Genomic DNA, 24,613 nt, shown 5'->3' with positions numbered 1-24,613 from the left:
GAACCCAAAGAAGCCCTGGCAATTTTCCCAGCCCAGCCCCTGGGGAAACACTGCCTGGCCACAGGAGGCTGGAATCGCTTGCTTATTGCTTTTGTTGCTGGAGACTGATAAAGCAGCACTGATGCAAAACCGGCCCCTAGGAACAAAACCTGCCTCCACCGCCACAAACCGTCCCCCACCCTTCAAGCATCCTGGGGAAATACCTGGTACCCACTACAGCCAGTCCAGTACTGGTTGTACGGCCGTCTATAGTCAAATGTGTGTTCAGGTCGGAGTTTAGTCCCGTTATAGAACAGTAATGGTTGCAATATAATATATTCACAAGAATGACTTTGTTTTAGGGAAGAAGTTCTTGATTAAACAGAGGTCAAAGCAAAAATCCCCTCCACAGCTACTTCTCCAGTTGGATGAAAGCTCTTTACCAGCCACTAAAGCCTGTTGAGAAGGGGGGAGGTAGGGTGCTTTATACTTGTTTTCAAAGAAGTATTTTATCTTGCTCCAGTAGTCAAGACCAAAGAGTGTTTGGATCGTCCCCTCTTGCTCCCCAACTACCCCTAAGCAATTTCCTCTGTTATCTCTTGTGTTGCTCAACCATTTGAGCTTCGTACGCAGCTGCTTCAACAATGGATGTGCAGCAAGTTGGTATTCTATCTTAAGTCTGACACTCCCACTGCTTCGTGCTCCAACACCGCTGAGTAGCCTCTTGGGTTTCAACTATTGATGGTGATATAGCGCAGATATGCTCTTTCACTTATAGGGATGCATCATAATCGTGGGTAGTTCACACCCGCAAATAATCCTTTATTGTGTTAATCTTAGGTCATTAGAATGTGTATTTTAATAACATGAAGCATGATGTGTTAGGGATAAATTCCAAAATGTGAATGTGAATGTGAAGAAATGAACATTGCAACTACATGTGGTTAGACAAAAACATTAACGTGCAAACTTCGTACATGTGGCTCACAAGTATTTGCGTATTTGATGTGCTTATGTAACATGTTCATTTAGATGTGCTTAGTAATTATGTTCATTTTGTACATGCAATTTCACGATGCTATGTGCCACTTCTTATGTTGACCGATTTCTATAGGCCAGAATTGTATTTTTTAACCCTGGGCGGAGTGTGCAGAGTGGCACTCTGCGAAGTTATTTATTATTTATTTATTATTTTATGGAATTTGGTAAAGCGCACGGCTTCCCCCACCGAGGGTGTCCAGGCGCTGAGGACAGGACAGTGATTTAGGCAACTAGTAGCGTGAGAACAGGTATGTTTTAAGTTTGGATCTGAAAAGGGGTTCTGATTCGGTGAGTCTGAGGCCAAGCGGTAGGGAGTTCCACAGCTTGGCTGTAACCACAGCAAAGGCTCTGCCACCTCTTCTTGAACGATGAAAACAGGGAGGTAGTAGGAGACGGAGGTGGTTGGATCTCAGGGTGCGGACCGGTTGGACCTGCTTCAATCCGTCTCTAAGATAGCCTGGCCCGTGGCCATTGAGCGCCCTGAAGGCCAGGACCACGGCTTTGAACTGTATGTGATGAGAGATTTGGAGCCAGTGTAAATTCTTCAGGTACGGGGAGATGGAGTGCCTATAGGGGACATGACAAATCAGTCTTGCCGCTGCGTTTTGGACAATTTGCAGTCGATGACATAGGTATGCAGGCGCCCCTACGTACAGACTGTTGGAGTAGTCCAGGTGTGAATTGATGAGGGCGTGCACAACCCTCCTCATTGAGTCACCTGACAGATAGGGGGAGATGTTTTTAACAATTTTTAGTTTGCCAAAACAGGCAGATGTAACCTTTTGGATTTGAGTTTTACATGACAGTTCATTATCAAAATGGAACCCTAGGTTCCGGGCAGAGTGAGCAGGGATGGGGGTGGGTTGAGCTCAGTCGGCCACCATAAGGAAGGCAGCAGGGGGGTTTTTAGATTAAAAAATAGCACCTCAGTTTTATCTGTATTTAGTTTTAATGTGTTTGATGTCATCCAATGAACTATTTTGGTGAGGCAGGATTTAAAATTGTCGAGACCTTTGTCAGAGTGGTCTCTAAAAGAAAGGATAAGCTGAGTATCATCAGCGTAAGAGACCACTCTGACACTGCAGTCCTCAACCACTTTTGCCAATGGTGACATGTAGACATTAAAAAACAGCGGGCTGAGTGGCGAACCCTATGGGACTCCACAGTCCAGGGGCATCTTATTTTTTGACAGGTGGGGACGGCACCAGACCTGTTGCGTTCTGCCTGATAGGAAAGATTGTATCCACGCCAGTGGAGTGCCCTGTATTCCTAGGTCATATAACCTATTCAGTAATATGGAGTGGGTCACGGTGTCGAAAGCCGCGGACAGATCGAGGAGGACCAACATGGCCACCTCGTCTCTGTCCCCGCTCTCTCTTATGGTCTCTGATACTTCCAAGAGGGCCGTCTCTGTGCTATATCTGGATCTAAATACGGATTGAGAGTCATGCAAGAGGGAGTTGGACTCCAGGTAGCCGGCCATTTGCTCCTGTACTACTTTTTCCAAGATCTTAGCAGGCTTGGGTAGGAGGGAAAAGGGTCTGTAGTTGCTGAGTACTGACGGGTCAGCATCCACTTTCTTCAGTATAGGGATAAGCATTGCCTGTTTCCATTCCGATGGGAATATGCCAGAGGAAAGTGAGGTATTCCAGATGGAGAATAGGGGGGTGGTGATAAGTGGACCCAGCTGCGTGAATATTAGAGCTGGGACGGGGTTGAGAGGGGAGCCAGATTTACATTTTTGCATTCTGTATAGGACTGAGTCTTTGACGATGGGGTCGAATGCATCAAATTTGGTGGTGCTGGCCTCAGGAGGGGGTGGAGTCGGCAAGGCCGCATCAAGCCCTTAAGGTGGTGTAAATGAAGTGAAAATATCCACAATCTTGTGATGAAAAAAGTGAGATAGGTCATCACAGAGATCTTGGCTAGGTGAGGAGGAACGGGGGAGTGCTGAAGGCTTAGTAAAGTCTTTCACGATTTGAAAGAGGGTTTTGGCCGAGTTGTCAGCCGAGTTGATTTTATTGGAAAAGTATTCCTTCATGGTGGCTTGTTTTAACTTATGAAATCTCTTCAACGCCGCTTTATAAATGTTTTTTTTCGATAGGATCATATAAGCGACGCCATTGTCGCTCGAGTCTTTTACATTTACTTTTCTCCACTCGGAGTTCCGATGAAAACCAGGGGGTGGAGGGTTTCGATCTGGCCGAGTTGAAGGGGAGAAGAGGGGCGATCACATTAATCGCTGTGACCAGAGTGGAGTTAAATGTTTCCACATCTGCGTCTATATTCTTAGTTGAGAGCCACTCCATGTTGGACAATGCTGGTTCCAGGGCCTCAAGGGTGACTTTGTGCCATTTTCTGCCTAGATTAGGTTTTACGTTGTTCATGATTACTGGGGGGGGGGGATAGAGAGGGTGAAGGGGATGAGAAAGTGGTCAGACCAGGCCAATGGACTTGGGGTCAAAGTGGAGAGCGCTGGCAGGTTTGAGAAGATCAGGTCTAGGGTGTGGCCTGCAGTGTGGGTAGGACCGTGCACTCTCTGGTCTAAGTTTATGCCTGCTAGAGTTTCTATGAGGGTCCTCGCTTTTGGACAGGTAGGATCATCCACATGTAGGTTGAAATCACCTAAGATGGTAAAATGCGGGTGTTTGAGGGAAAGGTCAGCTAGGGTGGCTAGAAACTCAATGACATGGGAAGGCGGAGTGCCAGGCGAAGTTCCACGGAGTTTAAAAAAATCTCATTGGAACTCTGCTCTGCCCCAGGCCCACCTACAATAAAAAAAGATAAAACCCCCACTTGCCTGCTCTCTGGTGGTATCTGCAGGCCACCCTCAACCTCCCCGCGGTGTCTCTCCTCCTTGCCGCCGTTACCCTCATCATTGCCAGTCGCAACCCCATACGTTTTAAGTCTTGCTTGGACTGCGCATGCGCAGTCCACACAAGACGTAAAATTATGTAAAATGTAGGGGTTTGCAGCAGCGGCAATGAGGAAGCGGTGGTGAGGAGGAGAGGCGCCACGTGAGGTGGGGAGCAGCCTGCAGACACTACCAGAGAGCAGGCAAGTGGGTTTTATTTATTTTTTGGCAAAGGGACTGAGAAGCATACTCAACTCCGCCACGGAGTTGGAGTTTTACATCAACTCCGCGTTACCAGTAGAGCGCACAGTTGGTAAAACTCCCCAAATGCCACTGGCAGAGCAGAGTACGCTGCCCACCCTTAGTATTTTTCCCCTCAAAGCTCTCGCATTAGACTCATTAGTGAATTTCATGTACATGTTGGAATTGTTCTTTCTCACGTTTCTGTTGCAGGTGGAGAATTCATCTTTGTTAGCTAGAATAATGTCTATGTTTTAGGAGTTAGGCTTCAGGAGGAGAGGATACATCGAACGGCGATACTGAAAATAAAGGGCTGTTGTACTTTTTCATCAGAGTGAGCCTTGGAATCAAGGTCATCTAGCCAAAGCCTGGGAACATCGCTGCCACGTGGGAAGTTACCAACAAGGAGGTGGCTTGATTGGATGGTGTGATGTCTCAATGCACCTTTGGATACTACCTGTAAGCTCATGTATTGAAGTTAGGGACAGTGCCCAGGGAACTTCTGCTTTTACCTTGAAAGAGAGAGCATCTTAGAGCGATCTTGTAGCTTTATGCTACTTGACCCATCTACACGTGAGGAGACTTCTTAGGAAGACTTCATGCACTGACACTTTTATGGATCTTGCCCTGTGAAATGCTAAGTAGGGATGTCACATTAGTGGTAGTGTAGGGACAGACTAATGCTTTATACCTACAAACCTCCAATGAAGGGGAATCTCAACGTTGGTGCCAACATTTTCTATATCCTGATTCTGGAACTGTTTATTTTGTGCATACTGCACCGTCTTCATTTCACCCGTAGGTTTGGCTTTGTATTAGTTCCAATGTACATCTAAACCATTGTCTTGGGGTGTCTGTATGTCCAACTGTTCTTGGCTTTGTAATAAACTAACTAACTCTATTTGGAATATGTGATTCCTCTGAGTCATAGTTATTGGAATGGTAATGATTGATTGGCTAATGATTTTCCTCTGGCCTGGGGTTCCAGAGTAAATCTAGAATGTGGAACCCGGCTCCTTCAATGGCATGACAGGCAGAATGTGCAGCCAGTCTGTCCATTCCTCAGCCCTGGCCTGTTAGGATGCAGCCCTCTGCTAACAGCACCTTTGGCCATCGAGCTCATCTTGGCCCTTGCAGTGATGTCTTGTTGGATGAATGGACTGGTTCTAACCTGTAGGGAGATATTGTATTCAACCCTAGAAAAGATGCTGAGGCAGCACCCACCGAGACTCCACTCAGTGCAGTTCCCACCCCTTCGAGTGGTAATGCTGGTGAACCCTTCTAACAAAGTGGAAAGAACATTTCGGCCCTTGGGAAATATCAAATCTTTTAACAGCTGAAGCTATTATCTCCATGTTAAACACTGGATTGAACCACACCACTCAAATGCATTTTCTTCAGTAGATGAGGCACTTCTGTTTTTTAACAACTCACCGAAGGAGGATCTGACCAGTTCCTACCTTATAATATACAAGTCACTGCAAAATACAGAATCAGACCCTTCGACCTATGGTCTACAGAAGGCTTAAAAACCAAAGGCTTTAGAACGCAAATAGCGCTTATTTTATTGAGAAAGATCTTAACATTTACAAACAACAGTTACATTTTTAACACTACACTTTTTTACGTCGCCTCACTGCTTCTCCTCAAAAACACTTGCTGATTCAGATTTGTGTCAGAAAGTGGCCGTACATTTTGTAACAAAGATAATATATATTCATAAGGGTTTTATGAACCATCTTTATATGGAAACTGAAGCTACGACTCGTTTATACATGTCTGTGAATAATCTTCAACGGTCAAGCTACTACTCGTGAAGTGTAGTAAACTAAATCCGTGCTTTTTAAAACTAAATAAGCTTCCTAAGATGAACTTTGATCTCCTGGGATCTCACCTTTGTTTACACTGTGGTAACATCTGCAATAAGGGCCATAACAAAACTGTTACTGGAAACTGTAATGGTTCCAGAGGAATGTAAGAAGGGAATTGGAAAGCCCTTACTAAAGAAGAACAATTTGGGCTGCATTAATGTAGCAAGGTTTCAGCCAATTTCGCTATTGTGTCTTCCTAGCAAACTCATTAAGAAGTTATGGCAATTTACAGCTCACTTAGAACTAAAGTAACTTCTAAGCCATTTGAGGAGGCAGAGGCACAGAACTATGGTTTACTATTGGCTAAGGAGAAATGGCATCTCTGCTGCTTCTCAACTTGTCTACAGCTATCGATATGGTGGACACGTTATTAACTTGAATTGGGAATTGTTCAATAAAGGGGTAAGTCTTGTAATGGTTATCTTCATTTCTTGAGAATTGTACTTAAGTAGTAGTTTTATCCTCTCATTTGTTTTGCAAGTGCAAAAGAGATCTTGTGTGGTACCTCACGACTTGACTTTGTTTCCCATTCTTTTGAATGTTTACATCTAGCCCTTGATTATCCTAATTAAAGCTCGTGTTTGTGCCATGTTCTCATATGCGGGTGACACCGAGATAATCCTCTGGATTTATCAAAATTCCCCCAGTTTAGCAGGACAATTGCCAAAGTGACCTCTAGCAATCCATAGCTGGATGTCACAACATTTCTTACAGTTGAATGCAAGTGAGACAGAGCTCGTATTGGTAGGCCCAAACCCTGAAAGATGAGTTAGAGATCTTTGCAATACAGATGTGTGTACAGCCCCTTTACCAGTGAAGCCTATAAAATCTTTGGGGGGAGGGGGGTCTTTTGGACTCACAATTATCCATGCTCCCTCAGATAAAGGCATTGATTTCCCGATGCTTTTATCAACTGAATTTTTGACAAAGGCTTTAGGATTCTCACCTGCTGTTCTGCACAGACAGGTTGTCACTTCTTACATATTATCGAGTACCTCTGTAAGTCTTCTGATTGTAGTCCGATTGCAACAAATCCAAAATTATGCAGCACAAGGAATTCTTCGAAAAAGGGATTACATTAACACAACACACAGGAGTCTACATTGGTTCAAAGTCCTATGCCTTATGCATAAGATTGCTTATGGTCTGGAAAGACGGCCTCTGCTGCTTGCTTTTCCTCATACAGTCCAACAAGTAGGTTCCATTCACAAAGTGCCAGGGTTTTTTCTTTTCCTAATTTCCGTAAAACTAATCTAGGAGGCAAATCCTTTTTGGTCCATAGCTCACATCTCTGAAATACGTAAAGGCAGACAGTGAAAAAGATCCCTTCTTGTGTTAGTTTCAAGAAGGATCTTAAAACGTTTTTATTCTGCTATTTTTTTTATGTTGCCAATTCCTTCTATAATTCAGGCACCTTGTTAAGACTTTTAGTTCCAGGATGCCCTTGGTTGGGTGTATGCTTTTGCGATTTGTAATATTTATTCAATTATCCTTCAAAGAGTGAGTCAGGATGAGGCAGATGGTACAGAAACCAGCTGAAGTGGTCGTGGATTCCCATGCTACCACCCAAGGATTTTGATGAAAAGCCCTACCTAGTAACAATGGTAGACAGGACTATGTGCCAGAAAATAATGCCTTCGCGAGACAGGCGTTAAAAAGGAGAAATATTTTTATTTCTACGAACTTTTCCTATATTGCAAATGTGCTGTATTGTACAGCACACATTCAATGTATGAAACGTTTTAAAGTCAGTGTATGCATTGGATGTAGTACTGGAATGGTAGACTTCCAGTACAAAAGCTAGGCTAGACATAATGCAGACACCATTGCACTGCAGCTCAAAGGTGTGCTTGTGATGCAAGACGGGCTCAAAGAGCACCAGTAGAGGGGAGAGAGACAGCACCATACCTTTGTACTTATGGTGCTGTCTTGCTCGCTCCCTCTCAGGCACTGCAGCAACTTTGGTTGCTGCCCTGTATTGTGTGACACATTTGTAAATCTGCAATGACACAAGCGAATTGTGAGCAGTGGTGAACACCTTGTTTGGTGGTTCTCTTGCTGGATGAGATGTCCATCTTCTCCTGCAGTACCATAGTCCGATTGAAGTGCCTTCTGGTGCAGCTACTTCTTCCCTCTCTTGAACGCCCTTGTTCTGTCTTTTGCTTTTTCTCTTTGGATGGAGAGCAGGAGAACAGGAGCCTAGTACAAAATGCACGGATGGAGCAAGGGCCCAGGAGGCACAGACGCTCAGGCAAAGCAGAGCAGACAAGCAGCCCAGCAGTGATAACCAGCTCTTACTTTATTTATCTCTCTGCATCTCTATCATGGCTGCATCTCCTGTGCTGCTGCCCCGCCCTGGCTGCCCCTAGAAGGTCTCTCTTAAAACCTTTGTATTTAAAATGGGGCATTAGGACATGCTGGGAGGCTTCGGCCCTGTGTTTTACGTCCACAGACACTCAAGTACTTGCAAGGTCTGGAAAATTTGTGAGACTTTTGGACAATCTTTTTTTACCTTCTTTGGTTCCTGTGTTCCCAGCCCCTCCCCCGTCAAAAACTCATTACATACTTTTTCTGTCCCCCGGTTTAGTATCCTTTGTCTTAATCTATCTTTTATTTTAGGTTTAGCACAGTAATATGTTTACTTTGGCAACTACATGACTGTTTCCTTTATAAGTGTAAAGGTCATTAAGCCTGGAGAGTTGTTTTTCAGCTCTGTCTTTTTAATACAATAAATGCGCTAATGCTGATTTTTATAGCAGTGGTTTTAAGTAACTGTGCTAAAGTAATAAAAAACTTCAAACTTAAAAAAACTATAAACTGCCTCTCTATCTCTATCACTCTATGTCTGATTCTCTGTCACCCAATCTTCTCTCCTCATGTAGGAGTGTGACCCCAGGAGGGCCAGGGGAGCAAGGCCCAATATATAGTCATCCTACTGGAGATGTACTGAATGTTGGTGGCAGAGGTGTACAGAGCAGACAGCACACTGAATCTCCCAACAGCAACAACGGGCAACCTTTACACATTTCATCGCATATATTGTACGCACTGCAGGGCATTGAGTCAATACCAAACATTGCAACAAAAAAAACCTTTAAGTGTATTTATGTAACACAACTGATGCAATGATCCAGTTATTCCAATGGTTGGAAGCAATGAGAAAGGCATTTATAGAGGACTCCTTACAGAAAATGCTACTCTTTTCAGAAGGAAGATAAACATTGCAAGCATACAATTAAAGTAATTTATATCTAGAACAGCAATTTGTTTTAAGTGAATAAGACTTGGGGCATTGGCCACTTCGGGCTACAGAGCATAATACTTAAGATGCTCTCTTTGAATTCGCTCTAGCAATGCCCAGGTATTGCAACCACAGCAAGAGATTGAAATGCTCAAAATAAGCACATTTCGAAAAATAAATAAAGTGTGTTTTGGGGGGGGGTGAGTCAGTATGTAGCAGTACATTGAGCTGCTATGGTGCACAGGTGTGTCACAGGCACAGTAAGAATTCTATGTCACGGGCAGTTTCCACTTTGGAAATAATTAACAAGTGTACAGAGCATTTGGTAACCACAGGCGTGTTCACAATGTATTGATACATATCCTTTTCAGCAGCAAGGAAAATGAGAACGCCCCTTTGCTGCCTTCTTTGCCACCCCCTTTGTCATGCAATTGATAATAACTAAGGGGCATATTACCAAGCAATAGCGATAATTATCGCTATTGCTTGGTTAGAGACAAAAATGTATCGCCGACCTGCGGCGATTTTTATCGCAGATAAACCTTGGTATTACCAAGGTTTATCGCAAATGCAATAAAAATCGGCCGCAATGCATGAATATCGCTGAAAAGTGAGCGATATTCATGCATTACCAAGCTAATGCTCTTAGCCATGTTATCCACCTCGCACTGGATAACATGGCTAAGAACTGCTCAAGGCAGGTGTTAGCTTTTGGAGATATTCGTGCTTAGCGCGAATATCTCCAAAAGTTGGTAATAGCGATGTTAGCGACTGTTTCCAGTCGCTAACATCTTGGCACGCCCACTTTGCATGTCATTAGTGATAACTTTCTCTGACATGCAAAGTGGGGCCCAAGATGGTCGCTATCTCCTACTAGCTGTTTCTAACTGGTTTTAGCGACAGCTAGGTAAAAGGGAGATAATTTTATCTCCGCTTTCTTGGCTTTTAAAGCCAACAAAGCGGAGATAAACCCCCTTGATAATATGCCCCTCAGTCATTTACAATGTGTGCCATGCGGGTTGAATACCAATTGCACCTTGCAGTGTATTGTGATACATCTTCCCTTGTGAAGCCGGGCTCTGTCCATCACAGGCTCCTGGAGGGAATCAAGTCTTGATCCATCGTGCCCGCTGCCTCCAGCTGTGCCTTATAAATAATAGAGTCTGCACACAGACTGGGATCTGTGGAAAGGCAGGTCAGCCATGGATCCTCACTTTGACTGCAGGCTTGGTGTAGTTCCATTACCCCTTGCTCTGAATTTTGTGAGAATAAATTGAACATCAAATGTGAAGTAAATGAACGACCTGTTGAAAGAGGATAATTCTCTTTTCCGAAAGGCAAGAAATTAAAAGCTCATTCAAGGCAATGCTAAGTAGAAAAGCCCAGGAATTCTCGACAGTGAATTCAGTACACTTCACAACAGAAACAGAGGGTGCATGCTGAGGAGGCTCGATCTCTGCCAAACATCAATTCAAAATGTGGTGTGGGACCTATGTGCCAGCATCACCACAGTGACACATTCTCAATGGTCGCTACGTTGGTGATCCCAGAAGGATGCAAGGTCCAGCGCATTCTGTGACCTGCGACCATGGGCTAAAAAACTGATTTCTGGAGTGGGTGCATTAGTCTACTCAGCTACTAAACCAAGTGTCATCTTGGAAGGACAACACTTGTTATCAAACCAGTGTGATTATTTTGACACGGTTTACGACAGCAATGAAGCTGAGGTACGCTAAAATCAAACAAACTCTAATATATGCTGCTATTGTGCACGTTGAGAGTGTATCTCAGGTGTTGTTAGAGGGAAGAAATTGAGGGCTTAAGCCAAGAGTGAACTTCCCATCGTAGCCTTCCTCGTGTTCTATGTGGTCATTTTAACAGGGCTGTTTTAACTTTAAAAGTGCCTCTTTTGCAGCTAAAAGTATGAGAGGGCGGAGCTATTTCTCAAACCTACACAATCATCCTAGAATGAAGATCCTCCCATTCAGCTTTTAAAATTCATTCATAAACACGGGTGCCCACGTGATCTTGGAGATCCCAGATGATCACCCGCCCTTTACTCTACAGCCTTCACTTGCTGCCTATGAAACAACGTATCCAATGTAAGAAGTTATGAGTTGTTTACAACCCGCTTCAGAGGCAAGCCTCACTGGACAGCACTTCAGGAGTTACAATCCAGGTTGCACGCTACTTTCTACCCTAACCATGGCTGGACTAGCCAGCCGGGCAAGCGGACAATCCCCCGGGAGGCTGGAGCCCTAGGAGGCTGGTTTTGACACTTAGAGGCCGGTTTCGGTCTCCAGAATTGGTGGTGCACGTTACACGATTCCAGTAGCAACTTTTCAAAGTTGCGCTGGTTCAAGCACACATTAGCACGTCTGCACTTGGGGGCTGAAGTTAGAATGTTTGCCACTACTATTCTAAGTTCCTAGTCCGGCCCTGACGCTAACAAAACAGGGGTGCAAAATGTAACAAAAGCAGAACCACAGTTTGGAATAGGCTACCCGAAGTGTTTGCCACAAAGTCACCCTTTACGCCTTTAACACTAAAACAGAACCCGGCTTTTCCTGCCCGGCATTAACACCCTCTTAAAATGTCAGCGTTGTTTTATCTTTCTGGTTGCCCCAAGAAACCTATGGTGATTGTGGACTTTATAAACATCTGTAAAGACATACAGCAACATAAAATATAAAGAGCCATATTACAGAATTGAGTATAGTTCAGAAGACATCTTAGGCCTTTCTTGACTTCTCAGCTGCAAAGTCAATACAGAGTGGTGACAGACGCGGGTGTTTTGATGTGTTCAGTCATTTACAAATGTGTCTGGTCACGCTAATAAAAACACAACCAAACCCAATGATTCTATGCAGCCCAAGGATCTTGTGCGTGCTTCCCTGGAATCTCATCCTACGTAGAAACTCCTACAGAGATGGACTTTGAAAGCAGTGCTGCTGAATGAGTGCCAGGCCCAATAGGCAGGACCACTGGACTTATGTGACCCAAGCTCTATGCTTCTCTCTAATTATGGAGTTACCACACTCGCCCTATGATACACTATCTGCTGCATAACTTGCAGTTAAAAAACTGTGTCTGGCTAAAGATTGTGTGCCTCAAATGGCTCAGAAGTTACGAAATGCAAAGCCCTGGTGTTAGGTAGCGCGTGGCAGGCGCTTTAAACAATTTACCTGGTCAACCTGCAGTTGCTCATTGCTGCATACCGGGGTTAAATTAGTACTAATGAGAGTAAGCTTTTGCCTTGACATCATTAATGTGGATTAAAATGACAAAATAGTGGTATTATACTGGCACAGAATGTGCTGCATTACACTGCACAATCTGCCTTTCCTAAATGCATTATTTCAGTCAGGCCTGTCACATAATTTGGTTTTCATTGCTGCATAACTGTTTATAGGAGCAGAAATGTCAGTACAAATATTTCATCCCTCTTGTAAGATCTGGAAGTGAGAGGCAGGTGATGTTCTAGGCAAGGTCACCCATGCACATGGCCAGGACTAGTGTAAAGGCAGTGTGTAACATTTTAAGGGAGGGTTGGCTGCAAAAACGCGGGTACTAGGAGCATGAAAAACCTGGAATAGAAGGTGCAGTCATATTTAGGAAGCGGCACCATCTTTATTCATTCTTCCTCCCCATCAGTAAGGGTGGCAGTGTAGGTAATTCTAGATTTGACTTTCCACCAGGAGTGGTGCGGGTAAACCGCCAGCACGATTGTCATAAATGAATATGGCACATGCCAACTCCCCAGGCAAACTGTAGAATTATTCTACAGACCACTTTAGTTAAAGGGAGACACTCTGAAAGTTCTCAGCCAGATATACTCCTTACTAGTCAAGTCGAGAATACCTTTATTTCAGTTCGAAGAACCATCAAAAGATTAACAAATTCAGAAAATATACAATACTAGAGACATCCGCAGTAAAAAGTTTAAAAACAATTCATACAATTCCAGCTATATCATACTATTTCTTTTTTTAAAGTCAATTCAAGCATCAAACTGATACCCCAAAGATTTTGTACAATTATACTCAAAATGCATTCTAATCACGATAGAACCCCTTATATAATTACCTACTGCAATGCAAATATCAGCGGTTGCTAGTGTGTGCAAGAAATTAAAGCCCTCAATATACGAACAAGGGTGAATATTCCTTAATAATGGCAGCAAAAATCTGGTTCTCACCGATTTTTTACAATGTGCAAAATAATACAAAGTGTATAGTGCTTTGGATGGAAGAATTATCACGTGGATAGGGCATGAGTCTGCCTGTCTACGCTCCATGGCATGGAAATGCCAGCAGAAAGTGCACAGTGCGTAAACTGAACCTTGTTAGATAAAATCTAAACTGAGAGTTAATAGAAAAGGTTAAATGAAATTGTAGAGTGGCGGGAAACAAGTGGGGATCTCCCATAACGCCATATTGCTGATGATTGCGATTATTGCCCCTAATGCTGTACACCTCTTTAATAATGATCTTGGCATTCAAAGGGATTCTTTCAGGATTTTCAAAAAAGTGTCCCAGCCCTATCTCATAATATTTGTCCCTCAAATAATGAAGCCAGGGTATCTTTAAGGCATCATCTGATTTTAGGCATTCTTTGATGACGACTCTTGAAACCAATAGGTAATCTGAAAGCCAAATCATGGCCCATAAATATAGAGGGGCGCTGCCTATACGCTCTTCTATAAGCTCTAGGCCCAATTCCGTGTGACAGAATAAGGTAGGAGCAATTTTCGGTATCATCAGTAATCTTTTGATACATTTGTTTTCTATTACTAGGAGCTTTTGGCTTTTATTGTATCCCAAACCCCAGCCCCGTATGTAGCAATAGAGAGACATTTAGCTCTGTAATTAATTCCTTCGCCGGTTTGTGCCACAATTTACAAGCAAACCAAAATAATGAACCCACAGCCCTATTTGTCTGCTGCGCTCTAGTGATTAAAAGTGGTTCCCATTTCATCTGGTTATTAAATAAATTGCCCAGGTGTGAGAAGTTATTGACTTTTTCTATCTTCTTTCCCTGGACAATAAAAGTTTTAGTTTTTGTGGTCTTAGGGCCACATACAATTGTTTATGATTGGATAAAATTACCTTTTAGATCAAGAGAGATTACAAAATCAGTAAAACCATCAAGAGGTTGCTGCAAGCTCATAGATGTCCTTGCCAATAGAACTGTATCATCTGCATATGATGAATGAGGAACAGGTTTATTACCAATTTTGGGGAAGTCAAGTTTTCTATTTAATAAAAAAGCCTCCAGCCCATTTGTACAAATTAATAACAAAAAAGGGGCTAAGATACATCCTTGCCTAACACTCTCCGTTGAAATGATTGGATGAGTTTTTCTCCTTTGCTGCCATATCTTATAGTGACTGTAGTGTTGGAATGAAGCCAACGGACCAGGGTTACTAATTCTTTTTCAACACCCATGTCTTCCATCATGGCCTGTAATTTATCCCGGTTGACAGTGCCAAAGGAACTAGATAAGTCGATGAAGGCCAGGTGGATAGAGCTCTTCATGGACCTCACGTACTTCCTGATAATTAGGGATAGGTTAAGACATTGTTCAGATGTATCCCGCCCCCTCTTAAAGCTGTATTGTGTATTAGACATGATCCCTGTAGTGGATGCCCAATCTTCCAAATGTGTACAAAAGACCCTACCATGTACCTTTGCTGTGGCATCAATCAATGAAATGATCCTATAACTTGCTTGGTCACTTCTATTGCCCTTTTTGGAAACAGGGAGCACAATTTCTTCCTTCCATGTCACGGGCAATGTGCCGATAATGGCTGCTTTAAAAACGTTCATTAGCAGAGATGCCCACAGATTAAGATTTCTTTTAAAAATGTCCAGGGGCACCCCATCTGGGCCGGGGGCTTGCAGACAAATGCCCTGTGTTAAAGCCACCTCCACCTACTTAACTGTGATGTATACACTAAATTGTTTGGCTAGAGTTAAATCAATGGGTATTTCCCTTAGTTGTACCTCTGTCACCTTAAAAATACCACAAAAGTGGGCTTCCCATATTTCACCAAAGATTAATAAGTCCATCTGCCTCGAATCTTTGGTGAACAATGGGCGATTTGTAATTTCTCCCCAAGTTTTTGAATCTATGAAAGAGCCTGCTATTTCCAAGTCCTCCCACGCCATCCTCCTCAGTTCCGTCTCCCTGTATTCAATCACCTTTTTATATTTATGCCTTGTGATTTTAATTAACTCGCTACAACAGGGGATGACATGTAGAGCACTTTTTAATTCCTTGTGGGCCTTGGAGCATTCAGTGTTAAACCATTGCGCCTGTAAGGGTTGCTTTTGAGTGACATTCCTGATCAGCCTCTGGGCTGTGTCACAGCAAAGTAACTCAAATTCCCGAACCAGTTCTTCAGGGAAAGAATCTAGCTGTAAGCACCCATCCATTAAATTATAGTTACTTACAATAATATCTTTCTCAAATCTTAAAGGGTTTACCTGTCCCCTGTTCAATCTAATTCCTTTATTGGTGTTACAATGGAGTGGGCTTTCATCTATATGCCCCATTTTCGGTTTTACATTAAAGGAAACAATAAGAGGATAGTGATCGCTTGCAAGGTTTGGCTTAACCATCAAATCCTGAACGAGAGTGGTGAAATTCTTTGTCATTAGCATGAAATCGATGGAGCTAACCCTACCATCACCAATGAAGGTTGGGTACTGTGAGGAAAAATTGCAGTCATAATTGTTTTAAAAAATTTGCCACAAGAATAGAATTTAGGGCTTCAACTTGAGGAGAGTGAATAAAGTGAGCCAAGGGCTGACCCAAAACGCCCCATTATGATGGCACACTGTAACGGAAAACGGTACTGACCACCAGAGGTGCGGGGGTCCTGCGGAGCCAATTACGATGCGACTGCCATCTTTCACATTGTGGTGGGCGGTGCTGGAAGCAGCACCCAGATGCAATGTAAAAGTTGCATGTTCTGCATTGGCATGCACAACATGACAGGCACCGCGCGGTGCCTGCTACCTTGTGCATGCCAATGAAGGGGAGTACCATGGGTTCCCACCAAGTGTAGCCACCCACCCCCCCCCAGCCCCCCAGCGGCCCTCAACGGACCCCCAAAGCCATTTACCATATGTCTTCCATGGCATATGCACTGCATCCACTATGATATGGATGGCAGTGCCTGCAAGGTACTGCCACCATATTGTGTGCAATTCTGCCCGGCCGACAATCCGACCAGCGGTAAAGCTGCCAACAGACTCTCCGTCCGCCACGGTACCCACCACCATTGCTAGTGGGTAAATGGGCTTGTGATGGCGGGCAGATCACCACCGCCTTGCCAGCGGTGGCGATCCGCCTGCCATCGTAAAGACCCCCTTAGTGTCTTCCAGCCTACACACACGCTGAGAACTATAGTTACAAATTGAACAATTCGTAGTGGCTTGGGTAATATCCATTTGCAGGGACTCTATTACTGGACAATTACTCCTTACTAATTGCAGGTCCATCCCTGTGGTTAAACAACAAAGATTTCTTCTTACCTGCAGACTGTTGAAGATGACGAACAGAACCAGCATCCACAGGTGTCGGTAGGAGATGTGCAGTCCGCCCCACAGCCATGTGACAGAGATCAGAGCGAACAAGTACAAGACCAGAGGGATCTCTGAAAATTAAATCAGACTTTTTATTTAGGAACGAGGGTACAACAATGCTCTTGCTCCTATAGCCAGTTACATGTTGTGAACATAAACAGTGCATTTAATCCAGAGGCAAAAGTACCTTTCTGCAACCTCTGGGCGCTTCCTAGAAGGTCTCGGTTGGTGCACATTCCACGGATGAATGTGCTTCACATGTCAAGTCCCCAGGTGCAGAAATGGCTCACCAACTTTTGACTCTGTGTGGTCTCATTTCTTTCAGACATCGCCAAGCAAAACATACCACTCCTTAAACACATAAACAACCAACCCTCCTACAACCCGCAGACAGCAAACACCATTCACCTACAAGGTCGAAGTCTGCAACTTCATACAGCAAGAAACCCGCCTTTATATCAAGCCCTTCGTAGCCAATTACCTTCCTGCTAAAGCCACTTTGGAAGGATGGAAATAAGCCTGCATTAGCTTTTGTTGAAAGAATCTTTATGCTCAAGCTGAAACCCTTCTGTACCCTACTGTATTTTTTTTATTTATTTTTGTGTAGTGTTTTTATACAGCGAACTTGGCCAAGGGCATCAGAGCGTTTTACATCCACACCGGAGATTACATTACAAGTTTTTTTTAGTTTATGTAGGAACAGGGAGACTAAGTGATTTGACCATAAACACATGTTGTTGTGCCAAGGCCAGGACTCAAACCTAGTTTCCCATTTCTAAAGTCAGCAGCTCAGGCCACATATCTGTCTACTATTCGGGACATGCAAATATGTGCAGTTCAGTGCCAAACCCGTGCGTGGCCTCTTCTCAAAAAGGTTGATGATTCATCATAATATGTGTACCTTGGAAGAAAAATGTCCTGTGCCACATTTAATCTCTGTATCTCAGTATTGAGTAATCATTAAAAGCAATGCGCACCACATTTGTACTGTATATAAGAATCCCAAATGTATATTCTACTTTTTATATTTTAATAAAAAAGTTTTAAATAAAAATGAAAATTTAAAAAAACATACACTTTATCATGACTGGTGTGCTTGGCATTGAGGAGCTTAATTTTCATGTGCACTCGGTGCTGAAATTGGAAGAAAAAGAATACGCCAGAAATTCATAAATTGGGGGTCAAATTGTGGCAAAAGGAAGGGGGTGGGGTTGTGAGGTGTGGAGTTATGTAAAGTAGAGTCTGACAAACAACAAATACACTTATTTTGATAAAAGTCTGCTGCAAAGCAATTGGTAACAAGGAAAATCTGTTCCAGCTTAGTTAACTGGTCGCAAATCTAAAATATCATATGGGGTTAAGGCAATTCCTGCAGAGATCTTTGTGTGCCCAGCAACGGTAAAATAGTGAAATTAGGGCCATATTATCAAGAAAGGGCGATACATTATCGCCAACTGCAGCAAAAGCGGCGATAATGGGCTTGATAATTTGCCCTTGTGAATTCCCATAGAAGCCCAGGTTAACACCAGAACCTGGGCTTCAATGGGAATTCACAAGGGCATATTATCAAGTCCATTATCGCCGCTTTAGCAGCAGTTTCCTGCCGATAAAAGCGGCGATAATGTATTGTTGCCCTTTCTTGATAATATGGCCCTTACTCTGGTGGTTAAAGCACTTTCTAGAGAGATCTGTGTTTTGTCTGGTCACAGTTCTGACTCATAAAGTAGCATAGAAGCATAAGTAACATGCAGATAACTAATTAGTATTTTAACTAGATAGGTAAGTGGGTTACTGGTTTTGACAGGGAGATCCTTTTGTTACTTGCACTTCCTAAATTGCAATCCTTCTAATATAGCACAGCGAGCTATGAACTGGGCATTAAGGAGCTCCATGCAAACTGCAAGGCATGTGTTAGATTCTTACTGATAGTAATAACTGATAGTAATAAAATATTATTAGCACAGACAACCTCAAACACTGCGTCACATTTCAATTGTGACTTTGCAGTTTTCCCGACCATGCACTCTTACCATATAATACCTACCAGTAAAGGCAGTATGTAACTTCTACATCTTGTAACCTTCAATGGCTACACTGTACAATGAATCATTCCTACCATTAACACACTCATCTCAAAATGCTTAAAAAAATGATCACAGCAAGCAGCAATTTGACCCTCTGTTGTAAGATTAGCAGTGACAAGCAGCACTTTGTTGAGACAATAAATACATTAACTGGCAACGGGCTCTAACAGAATGTCATCCTACATAACATTTTCTAAGCATGTAAATGAGACAGTGTTTTGGCAAACAAATAAATAAATTATAAAAATCATAATATTATTAAGAAATAAAATGGACTACTAAGAAATCATGCGTGCAAAAAGCATGATGATTTTCTGTCGAAAATCAATGACTGCCAACAAAAAGTTACCTACTTTTGGAAATGCTCTTTCTGGTGGATACTCTATTGACAAATTGCACCTGCATGTTGGTAGGTGGTGCCATCGAGCTCCACCACGACTTCATCCCACGTATGGGTGTGACAACCTGGAGCCGCATTGGGGCACCAATCAGTTTATCATTGACAGTTTCTGTGCCCTCAGACATGGAGCAACTGACTAACTGTAATTGAGGGAATGCACAATGTGCAAAATCTAGTGTAGGTCATTATTAGCTAAAAAAAAGGTCATCCTTCAGAAGAGGGAAGTGGGCAGGTGGTGAGGAATGTGAGGTTAGATTGAATATCCCTCATAAAGAGCATTAATAAAGAGAGAAATAACTTGTTCTTCTGATGGCAACTTCTAACTGCACATTCCTTATCTTTAGTACCATTACCTAAGCAGTTTCCCCACAAAGGTGATGACTTTGAGGAGTGGACTTTACATCAAAAAATCCTGCCGGAGTAAGTGGGCAAAACGGACCTCCATCTGTATATGAAAATAATGCAGTGATGTGTGGTGAAGCCCAAGTAGCAGCTTATCAGCTATCCGAAATCAGAACGCCTCTAGCTAATACTAATACCATAGCGGCAGCATTTGCCCAGGTGCAATGAGGTCAAAGGTCCCTGGAAAATCCTACGTGACTACAGCATAGCACAGAACAATACAAAGGACAATCCACCTTGAGAAAGCTAGTTTCTGGACTGCCTTCTCTTTCTTCTCATGTACAAATCCAACAAAAAGTCGATCATTCAACCGGTAGGACCTTAGTTCAATCAATGTACTAAGTAAGGTCCCACTTAGGATCCAAACGATGTAGCTTCTCCTCCTTCATAGAAGAAAGTGATGGAGAGAAGAATACGGGGAGTGTGATGGACTGAACCACATGATGGAGTCATCACTTTTGGTAGAAAGAATGACAGAGTCTGAACTTGTCAGTTATACGGCAGCTGAAAAATAATGCTTGCAACTCACTTACAAGAGATGCAGATGTGATAGCAAATACAAAATACAATCTTGAGAGTCAAAAGTCTCAGGTGCAAATTTTCACAGGCTGAAGGGTGAACACATCAGAAAGCAAATTATGGTCCCACTGTGGCAAAAAGAAAGGAGTGGGGGAAACATATATTAGAGCTCTTTTAAGAAACACATCACAATAGGTTATTTGAATAAGGTTAAAAAGGTAAATGCAGAATGGTCAAAACCTATAACAGTGCCCACAGGAAAGCCTTGCCAGGTCACAGATACAAGAAACAGAAGAACATCAGATAGCTTAGCCTGTAGAGGGTCTACAAGTCTTTCCTTACGGTGACCAATACAGACCAGGAGTCAGAACAGATGAGCTTTGCAGGAGTCAGGCAGCAAGCATCTAAAATAACATATGATACCTTAAATGTAAGCTCAACTCCTCTCAATTGATTCCACTCAATCACCATTTATGGAGGAATCAATTGTGGTGCTTCAGGTGTAGAACTCTACCCTGTTGCTGTAAAAGTAAACTCTGAAGAAGAGACATATGAAGTGGAGGGCATATGCTCAGATACAGCAAACAGGAGTACCAGACACTCTAGACCTAGTATAGGGGTGTCAGGATAAGCTGCACTATGTCCCTCTTGGCCTTCTCTAAGACCTGAAGAATCAGTAGCAGAGACAGGAAATGCATGACATTCATAGAAGTCCCATCATAGGTGGAGGATGCCACCTAGAGAGCCTTGAGGAGGAAATTCCAGAGTGCAAAAAGCTGAGCAAAGCACATTCTCAGTGGTAGCGAACAGCTCTACTAATGGCACTCCTAACTAGGAAAAGACAAACCAAGCCAGCGCTTGGAGAAGATACCAATCATGATTGGCAAAATGATACCTGTTGAGCTTGTAAGGAAACCAACAGAGGAATGACTCTGATGTATATGTCATGATGGTACACCCACTACAACCGCATGTGGGCCTCCAGACAGAGGGACCCACACAACCATGCTTGTTGCAGTACCACATGACATGTTGTTCTTAAGGATCTGAAAAGCCGTGCCCCTGATGGAAAGCAGAAATATCTTGGAGGCCAGACTTATGGCAGGCAGCTACAGAAGGTTGCTCTATCAAAGGCCAGCCTCTAGATGAGGCCAGGTGAATGGCCGGACACCTGTCAAGAGAGCATCTGCCAACCACCAGTGAAGGTCCCAGGCTGCTTCATATGAAATATGAATACTGTCTGAAAGGTGGACTATGGCTTAAACTTTCTCAAATACAACTGTGCATTTTTGAACAACATAACCATCAGAACTGTGCGAGACTGATTCCATGCACACCATCCAGGTATGTTGGCTGAAGTCCTGCTAGCTCGCCGTGCACAATCTGTGCCCCTAACCTGAAAGGTTAATAAATAAATGTGAAACCTCAGCTCTGACTTCCCAAGGAAATCGTGGTAACAGATCTAGAACCCTTACGCTTAGTTACTTATTCATACCCAAAGAGATACTCAAGAAATACAGAGCATTTCAATATTTATTGAAGAATTGAGATTTTTGAGTAAAACATGTGCGCTGAAATAATTAATAGAAGGAAACAGAATAATGTGATTAGCATTATGAGAATGCTGAAAAAGATACACAGTTCAACCATTTTGTTTATTACAGAGAATATATGCTTGCATACAAGTACTGTAATATATTGTACTCCTACCTAGTGCATCTTAACCTATCATGATTATGTTTAGTGAATCTGTAAAATCCCTGTAGGGTGATAAAAGTCCTAGTTACCTGTGGGTAAGTGTCATCAAAATGCCCAACAACATTCTATAGATCTCTTCATTGGGTTAGACAGAGGAGTGTTGCTGAAATTAGGAAGATAAATCAAGGATTGCTGAACAGCTGGAAAACTCAAGGACTGTCTGCAACTTGAGAATAAAGATGGTGAAAAAAAAGTGCAGTCATTGTGCCAAGATTTTCTAACAAGAAGCCTAGGATCCAATACCCATTGTGGCTGGTAGATGCCTTTGAGCTCCAGGTTGGGAATGCTGACCAGCAGCTCAATTTGTCATAACTCAAAAAGAGAGTGGACCTCACCGGTCTTAATGGCAGAGTCTCTCAAGTGTTATCTCGAAAACCCTCAACTAGTAATTACCACCAGTAGTATATATAATGTCCTCTGAGTGGACAGATAGCGTCATCATTTGATTCTGCATATGGGTACTCGCGTCTCCAGATAAGTAAAGTCTCCATCGGGAAGAAAAAGTATCTGGTGGAAGATACTGGTGGGATCTATGCAGTGAGATTGCCTCCTATACCTTAAAAAGTGGAATTTAATTTGGAGAGGGATAGGGGTAAGAATAAAAAGTGAATGGAGTGATGTTGTTTGAGTGCATTACTAGTCCTTGGCATCACACGCAAGTGGTCAACATGTTTCAGCTGTTTTTGCCCCTATGGGTCCTTGGCCTTAATCAGGACCTTTCATAGGTCAGATCCCCTATATAACGATTACTCTGCATTGTATTCAGGTAAGAATATTCTACTTACGCGCTTTTGCTACTATTCTACAATGAAAGTTCACAGGCGTGAAATCTGCCTGTAACCTTGGGGAGACAAGAGAGGTCAGTACATAGACATATTTGCAACCAGTTTTATATCTGTGACTGCCCCCATCTTAATCCCAAAACGTGGCTACTTCGTTGCTAGCGACTCTACCCTATGAGTGCAGGTGGTGAAGTGCTGTCTGTGCTCAAGGGTTTCATGCAATCCCTTGTTCAATTAAAATGTGGTAGGGTGCATTGGCCGAGAGTTCTGTCCCTTGGTCCTTGCAAACAGATGATAAAAACACTGTTCCCCTTATCTTCATGTGGGAGGAGTGAAGGGTATTTTAAAAAGTATTTATTTGCACATGTGCCTCTGGAGCACTTTTTTGTCGACAGTTGTAAGGTACAAGTTTGGCATCCTGTTGTGTATTCAGGCATACCAATGTTGCGACTAATGTGTAGATGTTAGAGTTGCTTTTTTTGCACGATTGTGCTGGCTCTTGACATCTGGGAGAGCGCACGTTCATACATGGGAATGCAGTTGTACACTGTTTGTTCTCTTTTTACAGATGCTGGCTAGACCTCTTAGAAAGATCTTACAATTGTTAATGTTCCGGTAGTGCGGGGGGGAGGGGTGGGGGGGTTGGATGGGTTAAAAAAGAAGAGAAGATATCTAAAAAACACTGTTATTCATAGTATTTGCTGCTAAACAGTCATAATTACCTTATAGCAGGTAAGCTACTGCCTCATATGGGGCGGGTGAGGGTTAGGGACCATAGCACGATGTATAGAGGAAATAAGGAGGCACAATCTATAGAGGAGATAATGTGGATAACAACTGAGTCTCCTGATCATGTGATCACAATTCTGATATACTCTTTTGGAGTGTGTTTGAAAGGAAGCATTGATACAATAAGATCTGAATAAGGAATTATGGGAGACATCTAATTAATAGAGCCAGTTTTTACAATCACTAGATTCATTGTGTCATCAAAATAGTGTTACACGCATATTTGCTTACATTTGGTTAAGAAGCGTCTATGGTGTAAGGACACATCATTCAGTCACAATTATGTGTCACAAGCCTCCCGCTTTCTTTTATTTAACATACGGTCTGATTGTGCGGACACAATTACAGAAACAGGGAAGGCCATAGAATTTCAAGCAACAGGTTTGCCTTAGTATCCACTGTGGGTAACAGAAAATCCAAGACCTCAAAGGTCCAGTGTACAACCACCGTAAAAGAGGCACTTTCCTCTGTAGAAAGGTCATATGGTAAATATATTTCAAACTCTGTTGAGATATAAAAGCCACTGGCATTCCAAAGGTCAGGATATAAAGCAAAGGTGTAATGAGGGGGAGCAAATTATCTGCCTCCTTGTCACCTTCTTTATTATGTAACAGCCACCAGAAAAATATGGCTTCCATCCTCCTAAACTACACTCTGTGAGGCAAAGGAACAGGAAGTAAGTCATCCCTCATCTGGGGCTGGGCAATGATAATATTGTAGGGAGACATGTCAAGCTCTGGAAGAAGTTGGCTCAGGATACATTACTAGAGCTTTGGACCAGATCCAGAGCTGGCACAGCTTAAGTCGGTGTGGCAGTGGAAATGAGACCAAACAACAGAGCCCTGGGTAAAGGCATCAAAGCGAGGCCCAGCACCAAAGGAAGCACCGCTGAAGCTGAACAGATCCAGTAAGCACTGCTGGCAGAGATCCAAATGGGTGCCTAAAAAGATCCGTAGGGCCAGAAGGTGCACTAGAGGGGCCTGGAACCAGACTGAAAAGCTAAATCATGGCTTAATTGAAGACAAAGAAATTGAAGGGCCGTGGAATTCAGGGCGTTTCAG

The 24,613-nt window shown here is 43.0% G+C and overlaps 1 protein-coding gene across 1 annotated transcript in view; it reads right to left on the bottom strand.

Annotated features, from left to right (window-relative positions):
- ADGRV1 (adhesion G protein-coupled receptor V1) overlaps window positions 1-24,613 on the bottom strand; it is a 1,865,288-nt gene that overhangs the window by 84,207 nt on the left and 1,756,468 nt on the right. The window contains exon 88 of the mRNA XM_086963519.1: window positions 16,768-16,889. Coding sequence (XP_086819645.1) covers window positions 16,768-16,889 — 122 coding nt within the window. The remainder of the gene's footprint in view (window positions 1-16,767; window positions 16,890-24,613) is intronic.

Source organism: Lissotriton vulgaris, chromosome 3_1 (genome assembly GCF_964263255.1).
Source record: "Lissotriton vulgaris chromosome 3_1, aLisVul1.2, whole genome shotgun sequence".
Classification (NCBI taxonomy): Eukaryota; Metazoa; Chordata; class Amphibia; order Caudata; family Salamandridae; genus Lissotriton; species Lissotriton vulgaris.
Note: the sequence above shows the minus strand (reverse complement) of the source record. Positions and strands in the feature narration are given on the sequence as shown.